General features: G+C 65.1%; 4 protein-coding genes across 17 annotated transcripts in view; 2 read left to right on the top strand and 2 right to left on the bottom strand.

Moving 5' to 3' along the window:
• The first annotated feature begins 2,885 nt into the window (after positions 1 to 2,885).
• On the top strand, positions 2,886 to 7,435 carry S1PR5 (sphingosine-1-phosphate receptor 5). The gene is made up of 4 exons (XM_068421701.1): positions 2,886 to 3,678; positions 6,892 to 7,013; positions 7,307 to 7,314; positions 7,411 to 7,435. The coding sequence occupies exons 1-4, from the start codon at positions 2,931 to 2,933 to the stop codon at positions 7,433 to 7,435; spliced, it is 903 nt and encodes a 300-aa protein (XP_068277802.1). The 5' UTR covers positions 2,886 to 2,930.
• KEAP1 (kelch like ECH associated protein 1) lies at positions 6,059 to 17,699 on the top strand. Of its 8 annotated transcripts, none has more exons than XM_068421732.1 (8): positions 6,059 to 6,144; positions 7,411 to 7,530; positions 8,152 to 8,517; positions 8,644 to 8,793; positions 12,217 to 12,902; positions 15,521 to 15,726; positions 16,948 to 17,124; positions 17,206 to 17,699. In XM_068421732.1, exons 2-8 carry the CDS (start codon positions 7,474 to 7,476, stop codon positions 17,373 to 17,375), a joined length of 1,812 nt encoding a protein of 603 aa, XP_068277833.1. In that variant the 5' UTR covers positions 6,059 to 6,144; positions 7,411 to 7,473; the 3' UTR covers positions 17,376 to 17,699. The 8 variants fall into 8 exon arrangements, with proteins under 8 accessions (XP_068277833.1, XP_068277830.1, XP_068277827.1 ...); XM_068421729.1 differs by having other exon boundaries at positions 8,152 to 8,793; positions 12,217 to 12,309; positions 12,424 to 12,902; XM_068421726.1 differs by having other exon boundaries at positions 8,152 to 8,793.
• Positions 17,648 to 18,703, bottom strand: SPC24 (SPC24 component of NDC80 kinetochore complex). The gene is made up of 5 exons (XM_068421735.1): positions 18,538 to 18,703; positions 18,321 to 18,465; positions 18,143 to 18,235; positions 17,983 to 18,059; positions 17,648 to 17,895 (listed from the first exon to the last, which is right to left on the bottom strand). Exons 1-5 carry the CDS (start codon positions 18,701 to 18,703, stop codon positions 17,789 to 17,791), a joined length of 588 nt encoding a protein of 195 aa, XP_068277836.1. The 3' UTR covers positions 17,648 to 17,788.
• A 1,433-nt stretch (positions 18,704 to 20,136) lies between these two features.
• PDE4A (phosphodiesterase 4A) overlaps positions 20,137 to 24,327 on the bottom strand; it is an 86,752-nt gene continuing 82,561 nt past the window's right edge. For all 7 annotated transcript variants that reach the window (XM_068421795.1, XM_068421796.1, XM_068421794.1 and 4 more), the window contains 2 exons: positions 23,455 to 23,637; positions 20,137 to 21,973 (listed from right to left, as the gene is read on the bottom strand). In XM_068421795.1, the coding sequence (XP_068277896.1) occupies positions 21,050 to 21,973; positions 23,455 to 23,637 (1,107 nt within the window). In that variant the 3' untranslated portion in view covers positions 20,137 to 21,049. The remainder of the gene's footprint in view (positions 21,974 to 23,454; positions 23,638 to 24,327) is intronic.

The following is a 24,327-nucleotide window of genomic DNA, read 5'->3' as shown; positions in this document are numbered from 1 at the left end:
CTGGGGTCATGGGGGGGACACGGGGGGGGGGACAGGGACACCCCAGGGGTCGTGAGGTGACACGGGGGGGGGGGGGACAGCGACCCCCTGGGGTGACATTGGGGGGTCACAGGGACCCCACTGGGGTCGGGGGGGGACACGGGGACCCCATGAGGTGACACGGGGGGGGGGGACAGGGGGCTCGTGCACACCTGGGGGGGGTCGTGCGTGGGTCGGGGAGGGGCTGGGGGGGCTCCGGGGGGGTTTAGGGGTCGCGGGGGGGTCCCAGAGCGGGGGGGGGAGGGGCAGCCCCATCCCCACCCCCCCCCCAGCCCCGCCCGGCCCCGCCCGGTCCCGCCCCCCCCCCCGGAGCCAGCGCGGAGCTGCGGAGCGGAGCCGGGGCCGCGGTGAGTGCGGGGGGGGGGCGGGCAGGGCCCCCCCACCCTGACCCCCACCCTGACCCCCACCCTGACCCCCCCCCCCCCGCCCCGCCGGGAACCGACACGGGCGGTACCGGGGAAACTGAGGCACGGAGGAGGGGCGGGGGGGGCCGGCGCTATGGGGCTGGGGGGGGGGCGCGGGGGTCATTCCTGCCCCCCGATCCTGCCCCACACCCCCCCAATCCTGCCCCAGACCCCCCCAGTCCTGCCCCACACCTCCCTGTACCCCCCAATCCTGCCCCACACCCCCCCAGTCCTGCCCCACACCTCCCCGGCCCCCCCAATCCTGCCCCAGACCCCCCTAATCCTGCCCCACACCTCCCCAGACCCCCCCAATCCTGCCCCAGACCCCCCCCAATCCGGCCCCACACCTCCTCAGACCCCCCCGATCCTGCCCTACACCCCCCCAATCCTGCCCCACACCTCCCCTGTACCCCCCAATCCTGCCCCACACCCCCCTAATCCTGCCCCACACCTCCCAGACCCCCCCAATCCTGCCCCAGACCCCCCCAATCCTGCCCCACACCTCCCCTGTACCCCCCAATCCTGCCCCACACCCCCCAATCCTGCCCCACACCTCCCCTGTACCCCCCAATCCTGCCCCACACCCCCCAATCCTGCCCCGGACCCCCCAATCCTGCCCCGGACCCCCCCAATCCTGCCCCACACCTCCTCAGACCCCCCCAATGCTGCCCCACACCCCCCCAATCCTGCCCCACACCTCCCCGGCCCCCCCAATCCTGCCCCACACCCCCCTAATCCTGCCCCACACCTCCCCAGACCCCCCCCAATCCTGCCCCACACCTCCCTAGACCCCCCCAATCCTGCCCCACACCCCCCCAATCCTGCCCCACACCTCCTCTGTACCCCCCAATCCTGCCCCACACCTCCCCAGACCCCCCCAATCCTGCCCCACACCCCCCCAATCCTGCCCCACACCTCCTCTGTACCCCCCAATCCTGCCCCACACCTCCCCACACCCCCCCAGTCCTGCCCCACACCCCCCCAATCCTGCCCCACACCTCCCCAGACCCCCCCAATCCTGCTCCCCCCCTCCCCCCCCCTCCGTGGGGCCCGGCCGCACCCCTCCCACCCCAAATATTCGGGCAGGTCCCCCCCCCGCCCCACACCCCCCCCCCTCCGCCCCATGGCGGGACCCCGCGGCGGCCCCCGACACGTCGCCGCTCGCCCGGGCGCGCCTGGGTGGGTGGGTGGGTGCGGTGGGTGCCCGGGGCGGGGGGGAACACGCGTGGGGGGGGGGGCACCTTTCAGGGCGCATGTGCGCGAGCACACGCGTGTGCGGAGGGATAACCCCCCCCCCGCTGGGATTCCCCGCACACGCGTGTGTTCGTGGCACACGTGGGCGAGTACACGCGTGTGCGCAGCCCCGTCGGGGTTCACACACGCACATGGGCATGTTAGGACGTGCACACGCAAGCGTGCACACGCACATGGAACTTTTAGGGGTGCAGAGACCCTATAGGGTGCACGCCTACACGCGTGCCCACGCACATGGACCCTTTGGGGTGCATGCCTGCATGTGTACACGCGTGCACAGACCTTTTAGGGGTGCACAGACCCTATAGGGTGCACACCTACACGTGTGCCCACACACACAGACCCTTTGGGGTGCACAGACCCTATAGGGCGCACGCCTACACACATGACCACGCACACGGACCCTTTGGGGTGCACGCCTGCACATGTACACGTGTGCACAGACCTTTTTGGGGTGCACAGACCCTTTGAGGTGCACGCCCGCATGTGTACATGTGTGCACAGACCTTTTAGGGGTGCAGAGACCCTATAGGGTGCAGAGACCCTATAGAGTGCACACTTGTGAGCGTGCCACACACATACAGACCCTTTGGGGCGCACGCCTACACGCGTACACACGTGCACAGACCTTTTAGGGGTGCACAGACCCTATAGGTTGCACACTACACGCGTGCCCACGCACACGGACCCTTTGAGGTGCACGCCCGCACACGTACACGTGTGCACAGACCTTTTGGGTGCAGAGACCCTTTGGGGTGCACACCTACACGTGTGCCCACACACACAGACCCTTTGGGGTGCACAGACCCTATAGGGCGCACGCCTACACACATGACCACACACACAGACCCTTTGGGGTGCTCACCTACACGCGTACACGTGTGCACAGACCTTTTAGGGGTGCCCAGACCCTTTGGGGTCTGGAGACCCTTTGGGGTGCGCAGACCCTTTGGGGTGCACGCCTACACGCGTGCCCCCCCCCTCACCCCCACCCCTCTCCCCCCGCAGCTCCCCACCATGTAGCCCCCCCACCCCGCCATGGCGCCGGGGCCCGTCCCCGAGGACGCCGTCCTCACCCTCCACTACAACTACACGGGGAAGCTCCACGCCGGGCGCTACCGCGGGGGCCTGCGCCCCGAGACCCTCCTCTTCCTCCTCGTCTGCGCCTTCATCGTCCTGGAGAACCTCGTGGTGCTCGTGACCATCTGGAGGACCAAGAAGCTCCACTCGCCCATGTTCTACCTGTTGGGCAACCTCACCCTCTCCGACCTGTTGGCCGGCGTCGCCTACACGGCCAACATCGTCCTCTCGGGCGCCAACACCTTCCGCCTCACGCCGGCCTTGTGGTTCCTCCGCGAAGGAGGAGTCTTCCTCACCTTGGCCGCCTCGGTGTTGAGCCTGTTGGCCATCGCCGTCGAGCGGCACCTCACCATGGCGCGCGTGAGGGTGAAGCGCGGCGACAAGCGGGGCAGGATGTGGGGGTTGGTGGGGGCCAGCTGGGGGCTGGCGGTGGCCTTGGCGGCGTTGCCGGGCTTGGGCTGGAACTGCCTGGGCGACCTGGCGGCGTGTTCCACCGTCCTCCCGCTCTACTCCAAGCGCTACGTCTTCTTCTGCGTCGCCGTCTTCCTCGCCATCCTCCTGGCCATCGTCGTCCTCTACGCCCGCCTCTACCGCGCCGTGCGCCGCTCGGCCAACCTCCGCCCCGCGCCCAAGTCGCCGCCTTTGCTGAAGACGGTGACGGTGGTGGTGGGGACCTTCATCGCCTGTTGGGCGCCGCTCTTCCTCCTCCTCCTCCTCGACGCCTGGTGCTGCCCGCGCGCCTGCGCCGTGCTCTACCACGCCGACTACTTCTTGGGCTTGGCCATGGCCAACTCTCTACTCAACCCCCTCATCTACACCGGCACCAGCCGGGAGATGTGCCGCGCCGTGGGGCGGCTGCTGCGGGGGGGCTGCGGGGGGGGACGTGGGGACAATGGTGGCGGTGGGGGTGGGGATGGGGGGGGTGGTGGCACGTTGGGGGTGCCCAGTTTGGGGGGGGGCAGCGGGAGCCCCTCGGGGAGGTCGTCGGGAGGGAGGAGGGGGGGGGAGAGCAGCGGGGTGGGGGGGGACAAGGGGTGAGGGGGGGCGGAAGGGGGCTGGCGGTGGCGCTTGTCCCCGTGAGTGTCCCCGTGTCCAGCCCTGTCCCCATCCTGTCCCCTCCCCATCGCTGTCCCCTCCCCATCGCTGTCCCCAGCCCATCCCATCCCTGTCCCCATGCGTGTCCCGTGTCCATCCTGTCCCCATCCCTGTCCCTATCCTGTCCCCTCCTCATCCCTGTCCTCATCTGTGTCCTTGTCCCTATCCCTGTCCCCTCCCTGTCCCCATGTCCATCCCTGTCCCCATCCCTGTCCTCAACTGTGTCCTCACGCCATCCCTGTCCCCTTCCTGTCCCCGTGTGTGCTCTGTGTCCATCCCTGTCCCCATGTGTGTCCCTGTCCCCATCCGTGTCCTCATGCCACCCCTGTCACCATCCCTGTCCTCATCCCTGTCCCCATCCGTGTCCTCATGCCACCCCTGTCCCCATCCCCATCCCTGTCCTCATCCCTGTCCCCTCCCTGTCCCCCTGTGTGTCCCTGTGTCCATTCCTGTCCCCATCCCTGTCCCCATCCGTATCCTCATGCCACCCCTGTCACCATCCCTGTCCTCATCCCTGTCCCCATCCGTGTCCTCATGCCACCCCTGTCACCATCCCTGTCCTCATCCCTGTCCCCATCCATGTCCTCATGCCACCCCTGTCCCCATCCCTGTCCCCTCCCTGTCCCTGTGTCCATCCCTGTCCCCTCCCTGTCCCTGTGTGTGTCCCTGTGTCCATTCCTGTCCCCATCCCTGTCCTCATCCCTGTCCCTGTCGCTGTGTTCACTCCTGTCCCCATCTGTGTCCTCATGCCACCCCTGTCACCATCCCTGTCACCATCTCTGTCCCCTCCCTGTCCCTGTGTCCATCCTGTCCCCATTCCTGTCCCCTCTCTGCCCCCATGTCCATCCCTGTCCTCATCTGTGTCCTCACGCCATCCCTGTCCCCTCCCTGTCCCCCTGTGTGTCCCTGTCCCCATCCCTGTCCCCATCCTGTCCCCATGTGTGTCCCTGTCCCCCTCCCTGTCCCCTCCCCAGCGTGGGCAGGGCTGCGTGTCCCCATCCTGTCCCCATCCCTGTCCCTATCCCTGTCCCCATCCCCGGCCGTGACACTGTGTGTCCCTCCCCGCGCTGGCAGGGACCGGAGGGGGTGTCCCTGTCCCCCGTGTCCCCCCCTGTCTCCCCCCCTCCGTCTTCCCCCCCCCCCCCCCGCGCGCGGTTTTGTAACGAATTTTTAATAAAAGGCGTTTTTGGAGCCCCCGCGAGCGGGGACAGCGCGGGGACACCCGTGGGGGACACGGGGACACCCATGGGGACACCCACGGGGCACCAAGAGGGGACACGGGGAGGGGACACGGGGACACCCACGGGGGACACCAGGACACCCACGGGGCACCGAGAGGACCCACGGGGGACACCCACGGGGCACGGGGAGGGGACAAGGGGACACCGGGAGAGGACACCGGGAGGGGACACCGACGGGGGACACCGGGACACCCACGGGGACATCAGGAAGGGACACGGGGACACCCACGGGGCACCAAGAGAGGACCCACGGGGGACACCCATGGGGACACCGGGAGGGGACACGGGGGCACCGGGAGAGGACACCGGGAGGGGACACCCACGGGGGACATCAGGAAGGGACACGGGGACACCGGGAGGGGACACCCACGGGGACACCCACGGGGACACGGGGAAGGGACACGGGGACACAGGGAGAGGACACCGGGAGGGGACACCCACGGGGGACACCCAGGACACCCAAGGGCACGTCAGGAGGGGACACCAGGACACCCACGGGGCACCGGGAGGGGACACGGGGACACCGGGAGGGGTCACGGGGCCACCGGGAGAGGACACCGGGAGGGGACACCGACAGGGGACCCAGAGGGGACACCCGCGGGGACACCCTGGGGACACCCATGGGGACACCAGGAGGGGATACCGGGACACCGGGAGGGGACACCGGGAGGGGACACCTACGGGGGACACCGGGACACCCACGGGGGCACGGGGAGGGGACACGGGGGCACCCAGGGGTGACACGGGGGGAGGGACACCCCCCTCCAGGGTGACACGGGTCCCCCCCCGCGCGTCCCCGCAATCCTCCCGCCCCTCCCCCGGCGCCGCCGCCACCGGGAGACTCTTATTCTGGCGGGGGGGCGTGGCGGGGGGGCGTGGCGTGGCGGCCGTGACGTCACTCGCGGGGGGGCGTGGCCACCGGGACTCTTACCGCGGCGGGGGCTCCGCGCGCTGCTTAGTCACGGCCCCCCCCCCCCCCCCCCCCCCCCCCCCGCCGCCTCCCGCCGCCGCCGGGGCCGCGCCATGGCCGGGTGAGACCCCCGGGACCCCCCGGGACCCCCCCACGCCCGGCCCCGCCCCCGGGACCCTCCCCCGGGGGGGGGGGTTTGGCTCCTTGCAGCCCCCCCGCGACAGACACGGTGGGGGAGGGACAGGGAGGGGACAGGGGGGGGGACAAGGGGGGGACAGTCCCCCCCCATGGTGGCGGGGTGGGGGGGGGAGGGGGGGCTGCGTGGGGAAATGGGGGGGGAGGCCCCCCGTGCCTCAGTTTCCCCAGTGGGTGCTGAAGGGGAAGGCTGGGGGGGGCTTTTCCCTCTGACACCCCCCCCGTGCCTCAGTTTCCCCACCCTTTACCCCCTCCCCGTGCCTCAGTTTCCCCAGTGGGTGCTGGGGCTGATCTGGGGGAGCTCCCACCCCTCTACCCCCCCGTGCCTCAGTTTCCCCACCCTTTACCCCCCCGTGCCTCAGTTTCCCCAGTGGGTGCTGAAGGGGGGGGGCTGGGGGGGGCTTTTCCCTCTGACATCCCCCCTGTGCCTCAGTTTCCCCACCCTTTACCCCCTCCGTGCCTCAGTTTCCCCAGTGGGTGCTGGGGCTGATCTGGGGGGGCTCCCACCCCTCTACCCTCCCCGTGCCTCAGTTTCCCCACCCTTTACCCACCCTCCCCGTGCCTCAGTTTCCCCAGCACATGCTGGGGCTGATCTGGGGGGGTTCCCACCCCTCTGAACACTCCGTGCCTCAGTTTCCCCGTTCTTTAACCCCCCCTTTCTCTCCCCCCACAGGTTCTCATCCCCTCACCCCTCCTAACCCCCACCCCAAAGGAGGGCACCTGCCATGCTGGGGCCATGTCTTCTCCCCCTCCTCCTCCTCCTCCTCGCCGCCGCCCCCCGAGTGCCCCGCGGAGGTGACCCCCTCCCCGTGCCTCAGTTTCCCCAGCACATACTGGGGCTGCTCTGGGGGAGCTCCCACCCTTCTGAACCCCCGCGTGCCTCAGTTTCCCCAGTGGGTGCTGGGGACAGTTAGGGGGGGCTCCCACCCCTCTAACCCCCCCCGTGCCTCAGTTTCCCCACCCTTTACCCCCTCCCCGTGCCTCAGTTTCCCCAGTAGGTGCTGTGGATAGTCTGGGGGGGTTCCCACCCCTCTGAACCCTCCGTGCCTCAGTTTCCCCACCCTTTACGCCCCCCCCCTGTGCCTCAGTTTCCCCAGTGGGTGCTGGAGCTGCTCTGGGGGGGTTCCCACCCCTCTGAGCCCCCCATGCCTCAGTTTCCCCACCCCTTAACCCTCTCTCTCTCTCCCCACAGGTTCTCCTCCCCTCACCCCTCCTAACCCCCACCCCGAAGGAGGGGACCTGCCATGCTGGGGCCATGTCTTCCTCCTCCTCCTCCTCCTCCTCGCCGCCGCCCCCCGACTGCCCTGCGGAGGTGACCCCCTCCGTGCCTCAGTTTCCCCAGCACATACTGGGGCTGCTATGGGGGGCTCCCACCCCTCTAACCCCCCCGTGCCTCAGTTTCCCCACCCTTTACCCCCTCCGTGCCTCAGTTTCCCCAGCACATACTGGGGCTGCTCTGGGGGAGCTCCCACCCCTCTAACCCCCCCCGTGCCTCAGTTTCCCCACCCTTTACCCCCCCCGTGCCTCAGTTTCCCCAGCACATACTGGGGCTGCTATGGGGGGGCTCCCACCCCTCTAACCCCCCCGTGCCTCAGTTTCCCCAGTAGGTGCTGGGGCTGATCTGGGGGAGCTCCCACCCCTCTAACCCCCCCGTGCCTCAGTTTCCCCACCCTTTACCCCCCGTGTGCCTCAGTTTCCCCACCCTTTAACCACCCTCCCCGTGCCTCAGTTTCCCCAGTAGGTGCTGGGGCTGCTCTGGGGGGGTTCCCACCCCTCTGACCCCCCCGTGCCTCAGTTTCCCCACCCTTTACGCCCTCCCCGTGCCTCAGTTTCCCCAGTGGGTGCTGGAGCTGCTCTGGGGGGGTTCCCACCCCTCTGAATCCTCCGTGCCTCAGTTTCCCCGTTCTTTAACCCCCCCTTTCTCTCCCCACAGGTTCTCCTCCCCTCACCCCTCCTAACCCCCACCCCAAAGGAGGGCACCTGCCATGCTGGGGCCATGTCTTCCTCCTCCTCCTCCTCCTCCTCGCCGCCGCCCCCCGAGTGCCCCGCGGAGGTGACCCCCTCCCCAGGCGGGGGCTCGGGCTCCTTCAACTACAGCCTCGAGGACCACCCCAGCGCCGCCTTGGCCATCATGAACCAGCTGCGGCTGGACCGGCAGCTCTGCGACGTCACCTTGCGCGTGCGGTACCGCCGCGACGTGCCGCCGGCCGATTTCCTGGCCCACAAGGTCGTGTTGGCGTCGTCGAGCCCCGTCTTCAAGGCCATGTTCACGTCGGGGCTGCGGGAGCAAGGCATGGAGGTGATCCCCATCGAGGGCGTCCACCCGCGCGTCATGGAGCGCCTGGTGGAGTTCGCCTACACGGCGTCCATCGCGGTGGGCGAGAAGTGCGTCCTGCACGTCCTCAACGGCGCCGTCATGTACCAGATCGACAGCGTCGTCCGCGCCTGCTCCCACTTCCTCGTCCAGCAGCTGCACCCCACCAACGCCATCGGCATCGCCGCCTTCGCCGAGCAGATCGGCTGCCTCGACCTCCACCAGAAGGCCCGCGAGTACATCTACATGCACTTCGGGGAGGTGAGGGGGTGGGGGGGGGGGGGGGTCCTGGGGGTGAGGGAGGGCTGGGGGGGGGGGCCTGGGGGTGAGGGAGGGCTGGGGAGGGGGTCCTGGGGGTGAGGGAGGGCTGGGGAGGGGGGCCTGGGGGTGAGGGAGGGCTGGGGAGGGGGCCCTAGGGGTAGGGGGGGGGCCTGGAGAGGAGTGAGACCCCCTCTTTGGGGGCTGGGGAGGAGCAAGACCCCCTTTTTGGGGGGCTGGGGGGCTTGGGGAGGGGAGGTCTGGGGGTGAGGGAGGGCTGAGGGGTGAGACCCCCTGTTTTGGGGGCTGAGGAGGGGGTCCTGGGGGTGAGGGAGGGCTGGGGAGGGGGTGCCAGGGGTGGGGGGGCCTGGGGAGGAGCAAGACCCCCTGTTTTGGGGGGCTGGGGAGGAGCGAGACCCCCTTTTTGGGGGCTGGGGAAGAGCAAGACCCCTGTTTTGGGGGGCTGGGGGGCCTGGGGAGGGAAGCTCTAGGGGTGGGGGGGCCTGGGGAGGGGTGAGACCCCCTGTTTTGGGGGCTGGGGAGGGGGCCCTAGGGGTGAGGGAGGGCTGGGGAGGAGTGAGACCCCCTGTTTTGGGGGTCTGGTGGGGCTGGGGAGGGGGTCCCAGGGGTGAGGGGGGGGGGCCTGGGGAGGAGTGAGACCCCCTGTTTTGGGGGCTGGGGGGCCTGGGGAGGGGTGAGACCCCCTGTTTGGGGGGCTGGGGGGCCTGGGGAGGGGTGAGACCCCCTGTTTTGGGGGCTGGGGAGGGGGCCCTAGGGGTGAGGAAGGGCTGGGGAGGGGGGGCCTGGGGGTGAGGAAGGGCTGGGGAGGGGGTCCCAGGGGTGGGGGGGCCTGGGGAGGAGTGAGGACCCCTTTTTGGGCGCTGGGGGGCCTGGGCAGGGGAGCCCTGTATGTATTTTTTGGGTGCTGTGTGTATTTTTGGGGTGCTATATCCATTTTTGGGGCGCTCTGTGTTTTTTTTGGGGTGCTATAACTAATTTTAGGGATGCTGTATCATTTTTGGGTGCTGTATCCATTTTTGGGTGCTCTATGTATATTTTTGGGTGCTGTGTGTATTTTTTGGGGTGCTATATCTAATTTTTGGGTGCTGTATCTATTTTTTGGGGTGCTTTGTGTATTTTAGGGATGCTATATCTAATTTTTGGGATGCTGTATCCATTTTTGGGGTGCTCTATGTATATTTTTGGGTGCTGTGTGTATTTTTTTGGGGTGCTCTGTGTATTTTAGGGTGCTGTATATATTTTTGGGGACGCTATATCCATTTTTGGGATGCTGTGTGTATTTTAGGGATGCTGTATCTATTTTTGGGGTGCTCTGTGTATTTTTTAGGGTGCTATATCTAATTTTTGGGGTGCTGTGTATATATTTTTGGGTGCTGTGTGTATTTTTGGGTGCTCTATGCATTTTTAGGGATGTCGTGTGTATTTTAGGGATGCTGTATGTATGTTTTGGGATGCTCTGTGTATTTTTTAGGATACTGTATGCATTTTTGGGGTGCTCTATGTGTTTTTTGGGTGCTGTGTGTATGTTTTGGGGTGCTGTATTTTTGGGACACTGTATCCATTTTTAGGGATGCTGTGTGTATTTTTAGGGATGCTGTATATATTTTTTGGGACTCTGTATCCATTTTTGGGGTGCTCTGGGTATTTTAAGGATGCTGTATCCATTTTTTAGGGATGCTATATCTATTTTTAGGGACGCTGTATCCATTTTCAGGGTGCTCTGCCCCCCACACTCACCCCATTGCCCCTTTCCACGCCAGGTCTCCAAGCAGGAGGAATTTTTTGGGGTGCTGTGTATTTTTTGGGGTGCTATATCTAATTTTTGGGTGCTGTATGTATATTTTTGGGTGCTATATGCATTTTTAGGGATGCTGTATCCATTTTTTGGGGTGCTGTATCCATTTTTGAGATGCTCTGTGTATTTTTTGGGATGCTGTATCCATTTTTGGGATGCTATATGTATATTTTTGGGTTGCTGTGTGTATTTTTTGGGGTGCTATATCTAATTTTTGGGTGCTGTATCTATTTTTTGGGGTGCTCTGTGTATTTTAGGGATGCTATATCTGATTTTTGGGATGCTGTATGCATTTTTGGGGTGCTATATGTATATTTTTTGGGTGCTCTGTGTATTTTTGGGTGCTGTGTGTATTTTAGGGATGCTATATCTAATTTTTGGGATGCTGTATCCATTTTTGGGGTGCTGTATGTATATTTTTGGGTGCTGTGTGTATTTTTCGGGGATGCTCTGTATTTTTTAGGGTGCTATATCTATTTTTTGGGTCCTGTATCCATTTTTGGGGTGCTATATGTATATTTTTGGGTGCTACATCTATTTTTTGGGACGCTGTATCATTTTCAGTGCTCTACCCGCCCCCACACTCACCCCCTCACCCCTTTCCACGCCAGGTCTTCAAGCAGGAGGAATTTTTTGGGGTGCTGTGTGTATTTTTGGGGTGCTATATCCATTTTTGGGGCACTCTGTGTTTTTTTTGGGGTGCTATAACTAATTTTAGGGATGCTGTATCATTTTTAGGATGCTGTATCCATTTTTGGGTGCTCTATGTATATTTTTGGGGTGCTCTGTGTATTTTTTGGGGTGCTATATGTATATTTTTGGGTGCTGTATCTATTTTTTGGGGTGCTCTGTGTATTTTTGGGATGCTGTATCCATTTTTGGGGTGCTATATGTATATTTTTGGGGTGCTCTGTGTATTTTTGGGTGCTGTGTGTATTTTAGGGGTGCTATATCTAATTTTTGGGATGCTGTATCCATTTTTGGGGTGCTGTATGTATATTTTTAGGTGCTGTGTGTATTTTTTGGGGACGCTCTGTATTTTTTAGGGTGCTCTATCTATTTTTTGGGTCCTGTATCCATTTTTGGGGTGCTATATGTATATTTTTGGGTGCTACATCTATTTTTAGGGACGCTGTATCATTTTCAGTGCTCTACCCGCCCCCCACTCACCCCCTCACCCCTTTCCACACCAGGTCTCCAAGCAGGAGGAATTTTTTGGGGTGCTGTGTATTTTTTGGGGTGCTATATCTAATTTTTGGGTGCTGTATGTATATTTTTGGGTGCTATATGCATTTTTAGGGATGCTGTATGTATTTTTTAGGGATGCTGTATCCATTTTTGAGATGCTCTGTGTATTTTTTAGGATGCTTTATGCATTTTTGGGGTGCTGTGTGTATATTTTTGGGTGCTGTATTTTAGAGGTGCTATATATAATTTTTGGGGTGCTGTATCGATTTTTGGGGTGCTCTGTGTATTTTAGGAATGCTGTATGTATTTTTAGGGACACTATATCCATTTTTGGGATGCTCTATGTATATTTTTAAGGACACTGTCTCATTTTTGGGGCGCTCTCCCCCCCACACTCACCCCCTCACCCCTTTCCACACCAGGTCTCCAAGCAGGAGGAATTCTTCAACCTCTCCCCGTGCCAACTGGTGACCCTCATCAGCCGGGACGAGCTGAACGTGCGCTGCGAGTCGGAGGTTTTCCACGCCTGCATCAACTGGGTGAAGCACGACAGCGGGGCGCGGCGGCCCTACGTGCAGGCCCTGCTGCGCGCCGTCCGCTGCCATGCCCTCACCCCGCTCTTCCTCCAGACCCAGCTCCAGAAGTGCGAGATCCTCCGCTCCGACACCCCCTCCAAGGACTACCTGGCCCAGATCTTCCAGGATCTCACCCTCCACAAGCCCACCCAGCTGGCCCCCTCCCGCACCCCCAAGGTGGCCCAGCTCATCTACACGGCCGGCGGCTACTACCGACAATCCTTAAGTTCTTTGGAAGCTTACAACCCCCGCGACGGCTCCTGGCTGCGCCTGGCCGACCTCCACGTGCCCCGCAGCGGCTTGGGGGGGTGCGTGGTGGGGGGGCTGTTTTACGCCGTCGGCGGGAGGAATAATTCCCCCGACGGCAACACGGACTCGGCCGCCCTCGACTGTTACAACCCCATGACCAACCAGTGGTCGCCGTGCGCCCCCATGAGCGTCCCCCGCAACCGCATCGGCGTCGGCGTCATCGACGGCATGATTTACGCCGTGGGGGGGTCGCACGGGTGCGTTCACCACAGCAGCGTGGAGAGGTGAGGGGGGGGGTAAGGAAGGGGGGGGGGTAGGGGTGTAGCGGGGTGGTAACGAGCCCTGGGGGGGGCCAAATCTGCCCTGGGGGGTCCAAATTGGTCCCAGGGGCTGATTACTCAAACCCTGGGGGTCATAAATCTGCCCTGGGGGGTCCAAATTGGTCCCAGGGGCTGATTACTCAAACCCTGAGGGTCATAAATCTGCCCTGGGGGGTCCAAATTGGTCCCAGGGGCTGATAGCATGAGCCCTGGTCTGCCCAGGGGGGCCCAAATCTGCCCAGGGGGGCATAAATCTACCCTGGGGGGGATAAATCTACCCTGGGGGGGATAATATGAGCCCTGGGGGGCACAAATCTGCCCTGGGGGGCATGAATCTGCCCTGGGGGGCATGAATTGGTCCCAGGGACTGATTACTCAAGCCCTGGTCAGCCCTGGGGGGTATAAATGTGCCCTGGGGGGCATAAATTCTGCCCTGGGGGGGGTCCAAATTGGTCCCAGGGGCTGATTACTCAAGCCCTGGTCAGCCCTGGGGGGGCAGATCTGCCCCTGGGGCTGATAACATGAGCCCTGGGGGGCATAAATCTGCCCTGGGGGGCCCAAATTGGTCCCAGGGGCTGATTACTCAAGCCCTGGGGGCATAAATCTGCCCTGGGGGGGCAGATCTGTCCCTGGGGCTGATAATATGAGCCCTAGTCTGCTCTGGGGGGCATAAATCTGCCCTGGGGGGGTCTAAATTGGCCCCAGGGGCTGATTACTCAAGTCCTGGTCAGCCCTGGGGGGCATAAATCTGCCCTGGGGGGGCAGATATGCGCCTGGGGCTGATAATATGAGCCCTGGGTGGCATAAATCTGCCCTGGGGGGTACAAATTGGTCCCAGGGGCTGATTACTCAAGCCCTGGGGGCATAAATCTGCCCTGGGGGGGCAGATCTGTCCCTGGGGCTGATAATATGAGCCCTAGTCTGCTCTGGGGGGCATAAATCTGCCCTGGGGGGGTCTAAATTGGCCCCAGGGGCTGATTACTCAAGTCCTGGTCAGCCCTGGGGGGCATAAATCTGCCCTGGGGGGGCAGATATGCGCCTGGGGCTGATAATATGAGCCCTGGGTGGCATAAATCTGCCCTGGGGGGTACAAATTGGTCCCAGGGGCTGATTACTCAAGCCCTAGGGGCATAAATCTACCCTGGGGCTGATAATATGAGCCCTGGGGGGCATAAATCTGCCCTGGGGGGGGCAAATTGGTCCCATGGGCTGATAGCATGAGCCCTGGTCTACTCTGGGGGGCATAAATCTGCTTTGGGGGGCATAAATTGGTCCCAGGGGCTGATTACTCAAGCCCTGGGGGCATAAATCTGCCCTGGGGGGGCATATCTGTCCCTGGGGCTGATAATATGAGCCCTAGTCTGCCCTGGGGGGCATAAATCTGCCTTGGGGGGGGCCCAAATTGGTCCCAGGGGCTGATTAGTCAAGCCCTGAGGGCATAAATCTGCCCGGGGGGGGGGAGGAATCTGCCCTGGGGGGGCAGATCTGCCCCTGGGGCTGATAATATGAGCCCTAGTCTGCCCTGGGGGGCATAAATCTGCCCTGGGGGGGTCTAAATTGGCCCCAGGGGCTGATTACTCAAGTCCTGGTCAGACCTGGGGGGCATAAATCTGCCCTGGGGGGCACAAATTGGTCCCAGGGGCTGATTACTCAAGACCTGGGGGCACAAATCTGCCCTGGGGGGGCATAAATCTACCCTGGGGCTGATAATATGAGCCCTGGGGGGCATAAATCTGCCCTGGGGGGGGTCCCAAATTGGTCCCAGGGGCTAATTACTCAAGCCCTGGGGGCATAAATCTGCCCTGGGGGAGGAGGAATCTTCACGGGGGGGTCCAAATTAGACCCAGGGGCTGATTACTCAAGCCCTAGGGGGCATAAATCTGCCCTGGGGGGCACAAATTGGTCCCAGGGGCTGATCACTCAAGCCCTGGGGGCATAAATCTGCCCTGGGGGGGGCAGATCTGCCCCTGGGGCTGATAACATGAGCCCTGGGGGGCATAAATCTGCCCGGGGGGGGGCCCCAAATTGGTCCCAGGGGCTGATTGCGTAAGCCCTGGTCTGCCCTGGGGGCACAAATTTGCCCTGGGGGGGTCCCAAATTGGTCCCAGGGGCTGATTATTCAAGCCCTGGTCTGCCCTGGGGGCACAAATTTGCCCTGGGGGGGTCCCAAATTGGTCCCAGGGGCTGATAGCATGAGCCCTGGTCTGCCCTAGGGGGCCCAAATCTGCCCTGGGGGGCACAAATTTACCCTGGGGGGGGTCCAAAGTGGTCCCAGGGGCTGATTATTCAAGCCCTGGTCAGCCCTGGGGGGGCCCAAATCTGCCCCAGGCCTGACAAACACAGATTTACCCCCCGGAGGGGCATCAACTCTGCCCCTGGGGTGGGGGGGGCTGATAACACAAGCCCAACCCCACAGTGGGGGGGGTCTAATTGGGGCCTGTGCCCCCTCCATGGGCGCTGGGGGGAGCCTGTGCCCCCTCCATGGGTGCTGGGGGGGGCCTGCACCCCTCTGGGCTCACCCACGGGTGCTGGGCCCCCCCCCCCCGGTGCTGAGCCCCTGCTGTTGTGTGTCCCCCCCCCAGGTACGAGCCGGAGCGGGACGCGTGGCAGGGGGTGGCCCCGATGCTGACGCGCCGCATCGGGGTGGGGGTGGCCGTCCTCAACCGGCTCCTTTACGCCGTGGGGGGGTTCGACGGCAGCACCCGCCTGAGCTCGGCCGAGTGCTACAACCCCGAGCGCGACGCCTGGCGAGCCATCGCCCCCATGGCCACCATCCGCAGCGGCGCCGGTGAGGGGGGGGGGGGGCACTTGGGGGGGGGTTTGGGGCAGGGGGGGCCCACACCGACCCCCCCGCAGCGCTACGGGGTGGGGGGAGAGGGGTGAGGAAGAGCCCTGGGGGTGCTGGTGGACACAGGGTGAGCGTGAGCCAGCAGCGTGCCAAGGAGGCCAAGGGCATCCTGGCCTCTGGGAGGGCTAGTGTGGCCAGTGGGACTAGGGAAGGGATTGTCCCTCTGGTGAGGGGACACCTTGAACCCTGTGTCCAGTTGTGGGCCCCCTCGAATCCCAGAATCACTGAGGTTGGAAGAGCCTCTGGGACCATTGAGTCCAACCATGGCCCTGACACCACCATGGCAACTAGCCCAGGGCACTAAGTGCCATGGCCAGGCTTGTCTTAAACCCCTCCAGAGGTGGTGACTCCCCCACCTCCCTGGGCAGCCCCTTCCAGTGTCTGATGACCCTTGCTGAGAAGAAATGCTTCCTGGTGGGACTTCAAGAGAGATGTTGAGGGGTTGGAGCGAGTGCAGAGGAGGGCGACCAAGGTGGGGAAGGGTCTGGAGGGTCTGAGCTGCGAGGAGCGGCTGAGGGAGCTGGGGGGGTTTAGCCTGGAGAAGAGGAGGCTCAGAGGTGACCTTAGTGCAGTCTACAACTGCCTGAAGGGAGGGTGTAGGGTCAAGGTTGGCCAGAGGAGGGTCAGGTTGGCCATCAGGAAGCATTTCTTCTCAGCAAGGGTCATCAGACACTGGAAGGGGCTGCCCAGGGAGGTGGTGGAGTCACCATCTCTGGGGGGATCTAAAAGCCGTGGAGATGTGGTGCTGAGGGACATGGTTAGGGGTGGCCTTGGCAGTGTTGGGTTAAGGGTTGGACTTAGAGAATCACAGAATCACTGAGGTTGGCAGAGCCCTCTGGGCTCATCGAGTCCAACCATTGCCCTGGCACCACCATGGCAACATGACTTGATGGTCTTAAAGGCCCTTTCCACCCAAAAGCTCCTTTCCAAGCATTTCTTCTCAGCAAGGGTCATCAGACACTGGAAGGGGCTGCCCAGGGAGGTGGGGGAGTCACCATCTCTGGGGGGGTTTAAGACAAGCCTGGCCATGGCACTTAGTGCCCTGGGCTAGTTGCCATGGTGGTGTCAGGGCCATGGTTGGACTCGATGAGCCCAGAGGGCTCCTCCAACCCCACGGATTCAGGGTGGGGGGTGTCTCACCAACTCTATCCCCCCCCCCAGGGGTCTGCGCCCTCAACAACTGCGTCTACGCCATGGGGGGCTACGACGGGACGGACCAGCTCAACACCACGGAGCGCTACGAGGTGGAGACGGACGCCTGGAGCTTCGTGGCGCCCATGCGGTACCGGCGCAGCGCCCTCGGCGTCACCGTCTACCAGGGCAAGATCTACGTCCTGGGTAGGTGCTGTTTTAGGGGGGGGGGGGGGGGTGTCTCGTGGCCTGGGGAGGGGGGGGGGCTGAACCCCTTGGCTCTCGCAGGGGGTTACGACGGCCACACGTTCCTGGACTCGGTGGAGTGTTACGACCCCGGGGCCGACGCGTGGACGGAGGTGACGCGGATGACGTCGGGACGCAGCGGGGTGGGGGTGGCCATCACCATGGAGCCGTGCCACAAACAAACCGACCCCCCCGGGGACTGTCCCTGCTAACCCCGGCGCCGCCGTGGGGAGAGGGGTGAGGGGGGGGGGGGACTGGATGTGGGTTTGTGTCCCCCCCCGTCACCCCCCAACCCCTTTTTCCCCACGGCGGTGGGTGAACGTGGCACGGAGGGGGGGGGGGGGGTGTCGCCGGCCACCCCACGCCTCGTTGGCCACATGGACGCTCGTGGGGGGGTCACAGGCCCCCCCCCAAAATCCCACCTCCCACTTTTGGGGAGGGGGGAGGCGGATTCACACCCCCCCTCCCGGCGCGATCGACTGGTTTTAATGATTTCCAAACCCTTGTTACAGAAATAAAGAGACTTTTGTGATTAAGATGGAGGGGGGGGGGGTGAAGGCTGAGGGGGGGGTTCTGCGTCGTGGCGGGGGGGGGGCTCGGTGTCACCCTGGGGGGGCCGTGCCCCTCACCACGCCGTGGGCACCAGGCTCCACAGGTAATCGCTGACGAAGCAGGGGGAGTGGCGGCTGCCGTCGATGTCGATGGGCTGAGCGATGTCGGGGCCGTAGTGGACTTGGGGGGGGGGTAAAAAAGAAGAGGGGGGGGTTAAGGGGGGGGTAAGAGAGTGAGGGGGCGGGGGGGACACGGGGGGACACTCACTGCCTCTGATCTGCACCGGCTCGGCCTCGTAGTCCCAGTCGATGCGGCTGATCTTGTAGTAGAGCTGCGTCACGTAGCTGCGGGGGGCACGGGGGGGCTCAGAGGGGCTTTAGGGGGGTGTGGGGGTGTCCCCCCCCCCCGTTGCCCCCCCCCAACTCACGCAGCGGAGGGCACGGCCTCCTCCTCCCGCTCCCCGGCCTCCTCCAGCCGCCGGCTCTGCTCCCGCAGCTCCTCCAGCTCCGCTCGCAGGGCGGTGGGGCAGTGAAGGGAGACAACGGGGTGGGTGAGACCCCCCCCAAAAGGACAACGGGGACCCCCCCCTCCCCTAAAAAGGATATTTCTTGCTGGCCTCGAGGCTGGCACCGGCCTCCCGGGCCCGCAGCAGCTCCTCTTCCAGGTCCTGCAGCCGCCGGAGCGAGCGTTGGAGCTGGCTCTCCTGGTCCAGGAGGGTCTGGGCCACCGTCTCCTCGGCCGTGGTGAGCTCTGAGGGCAGAAGGTGACATCAAGGGGGGGTTTATGGAGGTGGGGGGACACGATGGGGAGCGGGGGGCTCACCTCTGAGCAGCTGGGTGGCCGTGGCCTGCGTGGCCAGCAGCTGGTCCTCCATGCGGGCCCGTTTGTCCAGGCTGCGGCGCAGGAGGTTGTCGGCCCAGTCCGACAGCAGCACCTTCAGCAGCTCCTTGCTCACCTCCTCCAGCTCCTGCATCCGCTGGCTCAGCATGGCGGGGGGCTGGGGGGGGGCACGGGGGTGGGGGGGGGGTCCTGGGAGGGTGGTGGGACCCTAAAGTTTGGGGGGTGTGGGGGGAAAGGCGTGGGGGGGGCGGTGAGAGTTGTCACTGGGGTGAGGGACTGGGGGGAGTGGGGCTGGAGGAGAGGAGCTGGGGGGGCAAGAGTGGGGCCTGGGGGGGTTGCAGGGCTGGGGGGGGCTGCAGGGGTTTGAGGGGGGGGGTCCTGGGAGGGTGGGGGGACCCTAGAGTTTGGGGGAGGGGGGGGGAAATCGTGGGTGGGGGGTGAGAGGTATCACAGTGGTGAGGGGATGGGGGGGGGGGGGGGGCAAATAGAGGGGGCAAACGGGGGGGTAAAGGCCTTGGTTTGGGGATGGGGGGGTGGTCTGCAGGGCGGGGGGGACCCCGAGGGGGGGCTGGGGGGGAGATGGGGGGTTTGGGGGGGCAGTAACAGGCCTCGGGGGGGGCAGGGGGAGGCCGGGGGGGGGGGGTAGAAAGGGCGGTTTGGGGGTGGGGGAGGCCTAAGAGGGCTCTAAAGGACACCGAGACCCCCCCGGACACCGCGGCGGGGCCTCCCCCGCCCTCCTCAGGCGCCTCCAACCAGGCCCACCCTCATGGAGCACCCACCCAGGGGGTCACAGGGCCCCCCCAGGGCGATGGGGGCCGCCCCCCCCCGTTACCTGCTCTCCCGGTACCGGTTAGAGGTGGGGGGGGGGGGTGTCGGTGCGCGCGCGCCGCCGTTTGAACCGGGGGGGCCGCTCTGCGCATGCGCCGCCCCCGCCCGCCGCCTCAGTGCGCAGGCGCCGCCCGCATCGCGCATGCGCGTGTGGCGCCGCGGCAGAGGAGGCCACGCCCCCCGGGGGACCTTCTGGCCGGCTTGGAGGACTGTGAGCTCCTCTCTATGGTCTCTGGGGCATGGGGGAGAGCTGAGGGACCCCCCCCAAGGCTGTGGGGACCCCCCCGGGCATGAGACCCCCCCCGGGGCTGTAGAACCCCCCCCAGGGCTTCCCTGTTCCCCCCCCCGGGGCATGAGACCCCGCCCCCAGGGCTCCCCTGTGCCCCCCCCCCCGGGCGACGAGACCCCCCCAGGGCTTCCCTGTGCCCCCCCGGGGCATGAGACCCCCCCCAGGGCTTCCCTGTGCCCCCCCCCGGAGCATGAGACCCCCCCCGGGGCTGTAGGACCCCCCTAGGGCATGAGACCCCCCCCAGGGCTTCCCTGTGCCCCCCCCGGAGCATGAGACCCCCCCCGGGGCTTTAGGACCCCCCCAGGGCTTCCCTGTGCCCCCCCAGGGCATGAGCCCCCCCCCCCAGGGCTTCCCTGTGCCCCCCCAGGCCCTTCCCCAGCCCCTCACCCCCCCCATTAACCCCCCCCAATAAAGCCCCCCCCCCCATAAAGCCCCCCCCCCAGCACAGACCCCCCCCCACTCGCTCCCTTCTCCTCTTTATTCGAGCTGATGCAGGGAGAACGGGGGGGGGGCAAAAAGAGGGGGGGGGAAACACCCCCAGGGGATGGGGGGGAGAAGGGGGGGTCTCCCCAAGCCCCCCCCCCCCCCGGGGGTCCCGGCCATTCACAATAGATACAAAAATAAAAGCTCTACGACCCCCCCCGAGACCCCCCCCCCCACCGCGACCCCCCCCTCAGCCCCCCCCCAAATCCCTCCCCCTCAAAGAGGGATTTGGGGGGGGGGCACCTTGTTATTGCTTCACTCTGGTGGGGATTTAGGGGGGGGGGGCTGAGAGACCCCCCCCAATATGGCCTGGACCCCAGTGGGGGGGCATGAGACCCCCCCCCAATAGAGAGGGATCCCCCCCCCAAAAGGGCTGGGGGCAAATGGGGGGGGGGCAATTGGTGGGGGCAATTGGGGGGGGGGCAACCTCGAGGGTCCCTGTGCGAAAAGGGGGGGGGGGCGAGAGGAAGACTTTGGGGGGGGGGCACATGCACCCCAAATTGGGGGGGGGGGTCCCCAGGCCTTATTGCCCCCCCCAGGCCTTATTACCCCCCCCAGGCTTCATCTCCCCCCCCCCCAGCCCCCAAATTGCCCCCCCCCCACTGGATAAATGGCTTTTAGCTGACGGGGGGGGCCCCCCCTGACCCCCCCAGGTTATTTTGGGGGGGGGTCTCTGTCCGTGTCCCCTTTTTTCCCCCTCCCCCCTCGGGGGGGGGGGCATTTTTTTGCCTTTTCAAGTGTTTTTTTTTAAAAAAAATACCCTAAAAAGTGCCCCCCCCCCAAATACCCCCCCCCAAATAAAATATTAAAATTAAAATAAAATAAATCTGCTCTAGTGGGGGGGGGGGGGGGCATCTCCCCCCCCCCAAATAATCTACAGAGAGAGGGGGGGGGTCACAACACCCCCCCGAGTCCGTTCTGCTCCTCTTCATCCTCCTCTTCCTCGGGGGGTCTCCCGGGGGGGTCGGGGGGTGCTGGGGGGGGGTGGAGGGCCCGATCCTGCCCCCCCTCCTCAGGGGGTCTCCTGGAGGGGTGCTGGGGGGGTTCACTCAGTGATGGGGGGGGGCGAAGGGCCCGATCCTGCCCCCCCTCCTCCTCCTCCTCAGGGGGGTGCTGGGGGGGGTCGAGGGGTGTCTGGGGGGGGCGAGGGGCCCGATCCTGACCCCCAATCTTGGGGGGTCTCCTGGGGGGGTGAAGGGCCCAATCCTGCCCCTCCTCATCCTCAGGAGGGTGCTGGGGGGGGTCGGTGGGTGCTGGGGGGGGCTGAGGGGCCCGATCCTGCCCCCCCTCCTCAGGGGGTGTCCTGGGGGGGGGGTGGAGGGCCCGATCCTGCCCCTCCTCATCCTCGGGGGGTTCCTGGGGGGTGTTGAGGGAGGTTTGGGGGGGGCGAGGGGCCCGATCCTGCTCTTCATCCTTGTGGGGTCTCCTGGGGGGGTGCTGGGGGGCGTGAAGGGCCCAATCCTGCCCCCCCTCCTCCTCCTCCTCAGGGGGTTCCTGGGGGGTGTCAAGGGGTGTCCAGGGGGTCTGAAGGGCCCGATCCTGCCCCTCCTCCTCCTCGGGGGGGTCCTGGGGGGTGTCAGTGGGTGTCCAGGGGGTCCGAGGGGCCCGATCCTGCCCGTCCTCGTCCCCATCATCATCCTCGAGGTGGAAGTGGAAGCGGGGGGGCCCCGGGGGGGGCGGCTCGGGGCTGGGGGGGACGCGGCCCTGGTACCAGTCCCGGTTGTGCTCGAGGGCCTCCAGGATGTCCTGCGCCGCCGGGTGCACGAGCTCGGCCCAGGCCTCCCACAGCGGGTGCACCACGTAGTCGATGAAGCCCACCTTGGGGACACCGGGGGGGGACACGGGGGGGGACATGGGGGGTGTTGTGCCACGGAGCTGGGGACATCAGGGCATCACCCACCCGCCCCGGTGGCAGCTGGGGGATGGGGGTGCTGAGTAGGGATGTGGGGTGGCACTTGGGGTCACTGTCCCCATGGGACACACCAGTGGGGACATGGAGGTGGCACTGGGGGTCCCTATTCCCATGGGACACACATCTGGGGACATGGAGGTGGCACTGGGGGTCCCTATTCCCATGGAAAACCCATCTGGGGACACTGGGGTGGCACTGAGGGTCTCTGTCCCCATGGAAAACCCATTTGGGGACATCAGGGTGGCACTGGGGGTCCCTATTCCCATGGAAAACCCATCTGGGGACAGTGGGGTGGCACTGGGGGTCACTGTCCCCGTGGGACACACCAGTGGGGACATGGAGGTGGCACTGGAGGTCTCTGTCCCCATGGAAAACCCATCTGGGGACACTGGGGTGGCACTGGGGGTCACTGTCCCCATGGGACACTCGGGGACATCAGTGTGGGGCGAAGTGACCTTGTATCCATGGGACACCCATCTGGGGACACTGGGGTGGCACTGGGGGTCCCTGTCCCCATGGGACACACCAGTGGGGACATGGAGGTGGCACTTGGGGTCCCTGTCCCTGTGGGACACCCCGGTGAGGACATTGGGGTGGCACTGGGGGTCCCTATTCCCATGGGGCACCCAGCTGGGGACATGGAGGTGGCACTGGGGGTCACTGTCCCCATGGAAAACCCATCTGGGGACACTGGGGTGGCACTTGGGGTCCCTGTCCCTGTAGGACACATATCTGGGGACACTGGGGTGGCAGGGAGGGTCCCTATTCCCATGGGACACCTCAGTGGGGACATGGAGGTGGCACTGGGGGTCACTGTCCCCATGGAAAACCCATTTGGGGACATCAGGGTGGCACTGGGGGTCCTTCTCCCCATGGGACACCCAGCTGGGGACATTGGGGTGACATCAAGGGTCCCTGTTCCCATGGGATGCCCATGCTTGGGGACACTGGGGTGGCACTGGGGGTCCCTGTCCCCATGGAAAATGTCCCCCTCTCCCCATCCCACCCCCTGCAGCCCCCCTGCCACATCCCCCATGGTGTCCCCCCATGTCCCCATGATGTCCCCTCATGTCCCCACGGTATCTCCACCCTCGGGGTCACCCCGTTGCTCCCACCACGGATCCCCCATGGGTTCCTCACCCCATCCCACCCCCTGTGTCCCCCCTGCCACATCCCCCACGCTGTCCCCTTGTGTCCCCATGATGTCCCCTCGTGTCCCCCAGTGTCCCCATGGTGTCCCCACCCTCAGGGTCACCCCATCGTTCCCACCATGGATCCCCCACGGGTTCCTCACCCCATCCCACCCCCCGCAGCCCCCCTGCCACATCCCCCACGCTGTCCCCTCGTGTCCCCACGGTGTCCCCTCATGTCCCCCGTGTCCCCTCACCTGGGACCTCTCCACGGAGGCGCTGTGCCGGTCGCACATGGGGCTCACCTCCAGCCCCCGCGCCCGCTCCCGGTCCCCCTGCCCGAAGAACTCCTCCATGATGCGCCGCGTCCACTCCCGGTACAGCGCCAGCGGCTTCGTGGGGTTGCTCAGGTCCGCGCAGTGCACCAGGTTCCGCAGCACCTGCCCCCCCCCCGGGGCACCCCCGGAGGGTCAGGGGCAGGATCGGGCCCTGTAGCCCACCCTGGTACCCACTGACACCCCCAGCACCCCCCCAGGGGACCCCAGAGCGTGAGGGGCAGGATCGAGCCCTTTTGTCCCCCCCCGGCACCCCCTGACACCCCCCCAAGGAGGAGGAGGGGCAGGATCGGGCCCTTTTGACCCCCCCGACACCCACCAACCCCCCCTCGGAGACCCCTGAGGATGAGGGGCAGGATCGGGCCCTGCAGCTCCCCCCAACACCCAGTGACACCCCCCAAGGGACCCCCAGAGCATGAGGGGCAGGATCGGGCCCTTCATCCCCCCCCAACACCCAGTGACACCCCCTAGAAGACCCCCCCAAGGGTGAGGGGCAGGATCGGGCCCTGCAGCCCCCCCAGCACCCATTGACACCCCCCAGCACCCCCCCAGGAGACCTCCGAAGGTGAGGGGCAGGATCGGGCCCTTTTGTGTCCTCCAGCACCCCCCGACACCCCCCCAAGGAGGAGGAGGGGGGGGCAGGATCGGGCCCTTCACACCCCCCCTGATACCCCCTGCACCCCCCCCAGGAGACCCCCGAGGGTGAGAGGCAGGATCGGGCCCTGCAGCCCCCCTGGCACCCACTGACAGCCCCCCGCAACCCCCAAGGAGACCTCCAGGGTGAGGGGCAGGATC

Source organism: Nyctibius grandis, chromosome 35, assembly GCF_013368605.1.
Source record: "Nyctibius grandis isolate bNycGra1 chromosome 35, bNycGra1.pri, whole genome shotgun sequence".
In the NCBI taxonomy this organism is placed as follows: domain Eukaryota; kingdom Metazoa; phylum Chordata; class Aves; order Nyctibiiformes; family Nyctibiidae; genus Nyctibius; species Nyctibius grandis.
This window is presented reverse-complemented; position numbering and strand designations above follow the sequence as displayed.

What these genes read in the sequence shown, in the direction of transcription:
- S1PR5 (XM_068421701.1), top strand. Translation starts at nt 2,931, where the DNA reads ATGTTCTACCTGTTGGGCAACCTCACCCTCTCCGACCTGTTGGCCGGC. An exon ending in ACGTGGGGACAATGGTGGCG is followed by an intron (nt 3,679 to 6,891) that starts GTGGGGGTGGGG and finishes CTCCCCCCACAG; the next exon opens with GTTCTCATCCCCTCACCCCT.
- KEAP1 (XM_068421726.1), top strand. Translation starts at nt 7,474, where the DNA reads ATGTCTTCCTCCTCCTCCTCCTCCTCCTCGCCGCCGCCCCCCGACTGC. An exon ending in CCCCCGACTGCCCTGCGGAG is followed by an intron (nt 7,531 to 8,151) that starts GTGACCCCCTCC and finishes CTCTCCCCACAG; the next exon opens with GTTCTCCTCCCCTCACCCCT. An exon ending in CACCATCCGCAGCGGCGCCG is followed by an intron (nt 15,727 to 16,947) that starts GTGAGGGGGGGG and finishes CCCCCCCCCCAG; the next exon opens with GGGTCTGCGCCCTCAACAAC.
- SPC24 (XM_068421735.1), bottom strand. Translation starts at nt 18,703, where the DNA reads ATGCTGAGCCAGCGGATGCAGGAGCTGGAGGAGGTGAGCAAGGAGCTG. An exon ending in GGCCACCCAGCTGCTCAGAG is followed by an intron (nt 18,466 to 18,537) that starts GTGAGCCCCCCG and finishes TTCTGCCCTCAG; the next exon opens with AGCTCACCACGGCCGAGGAG. An exon ending in GCCGGTGCAGATCAGAGGCA is followed by an intron (nt 17,896 to 17,982) that starts GTGAGTGTCCCC and finishes CCCCCCCCCAAG; the next exon opens with TCCACTACGGCCCCGACATC.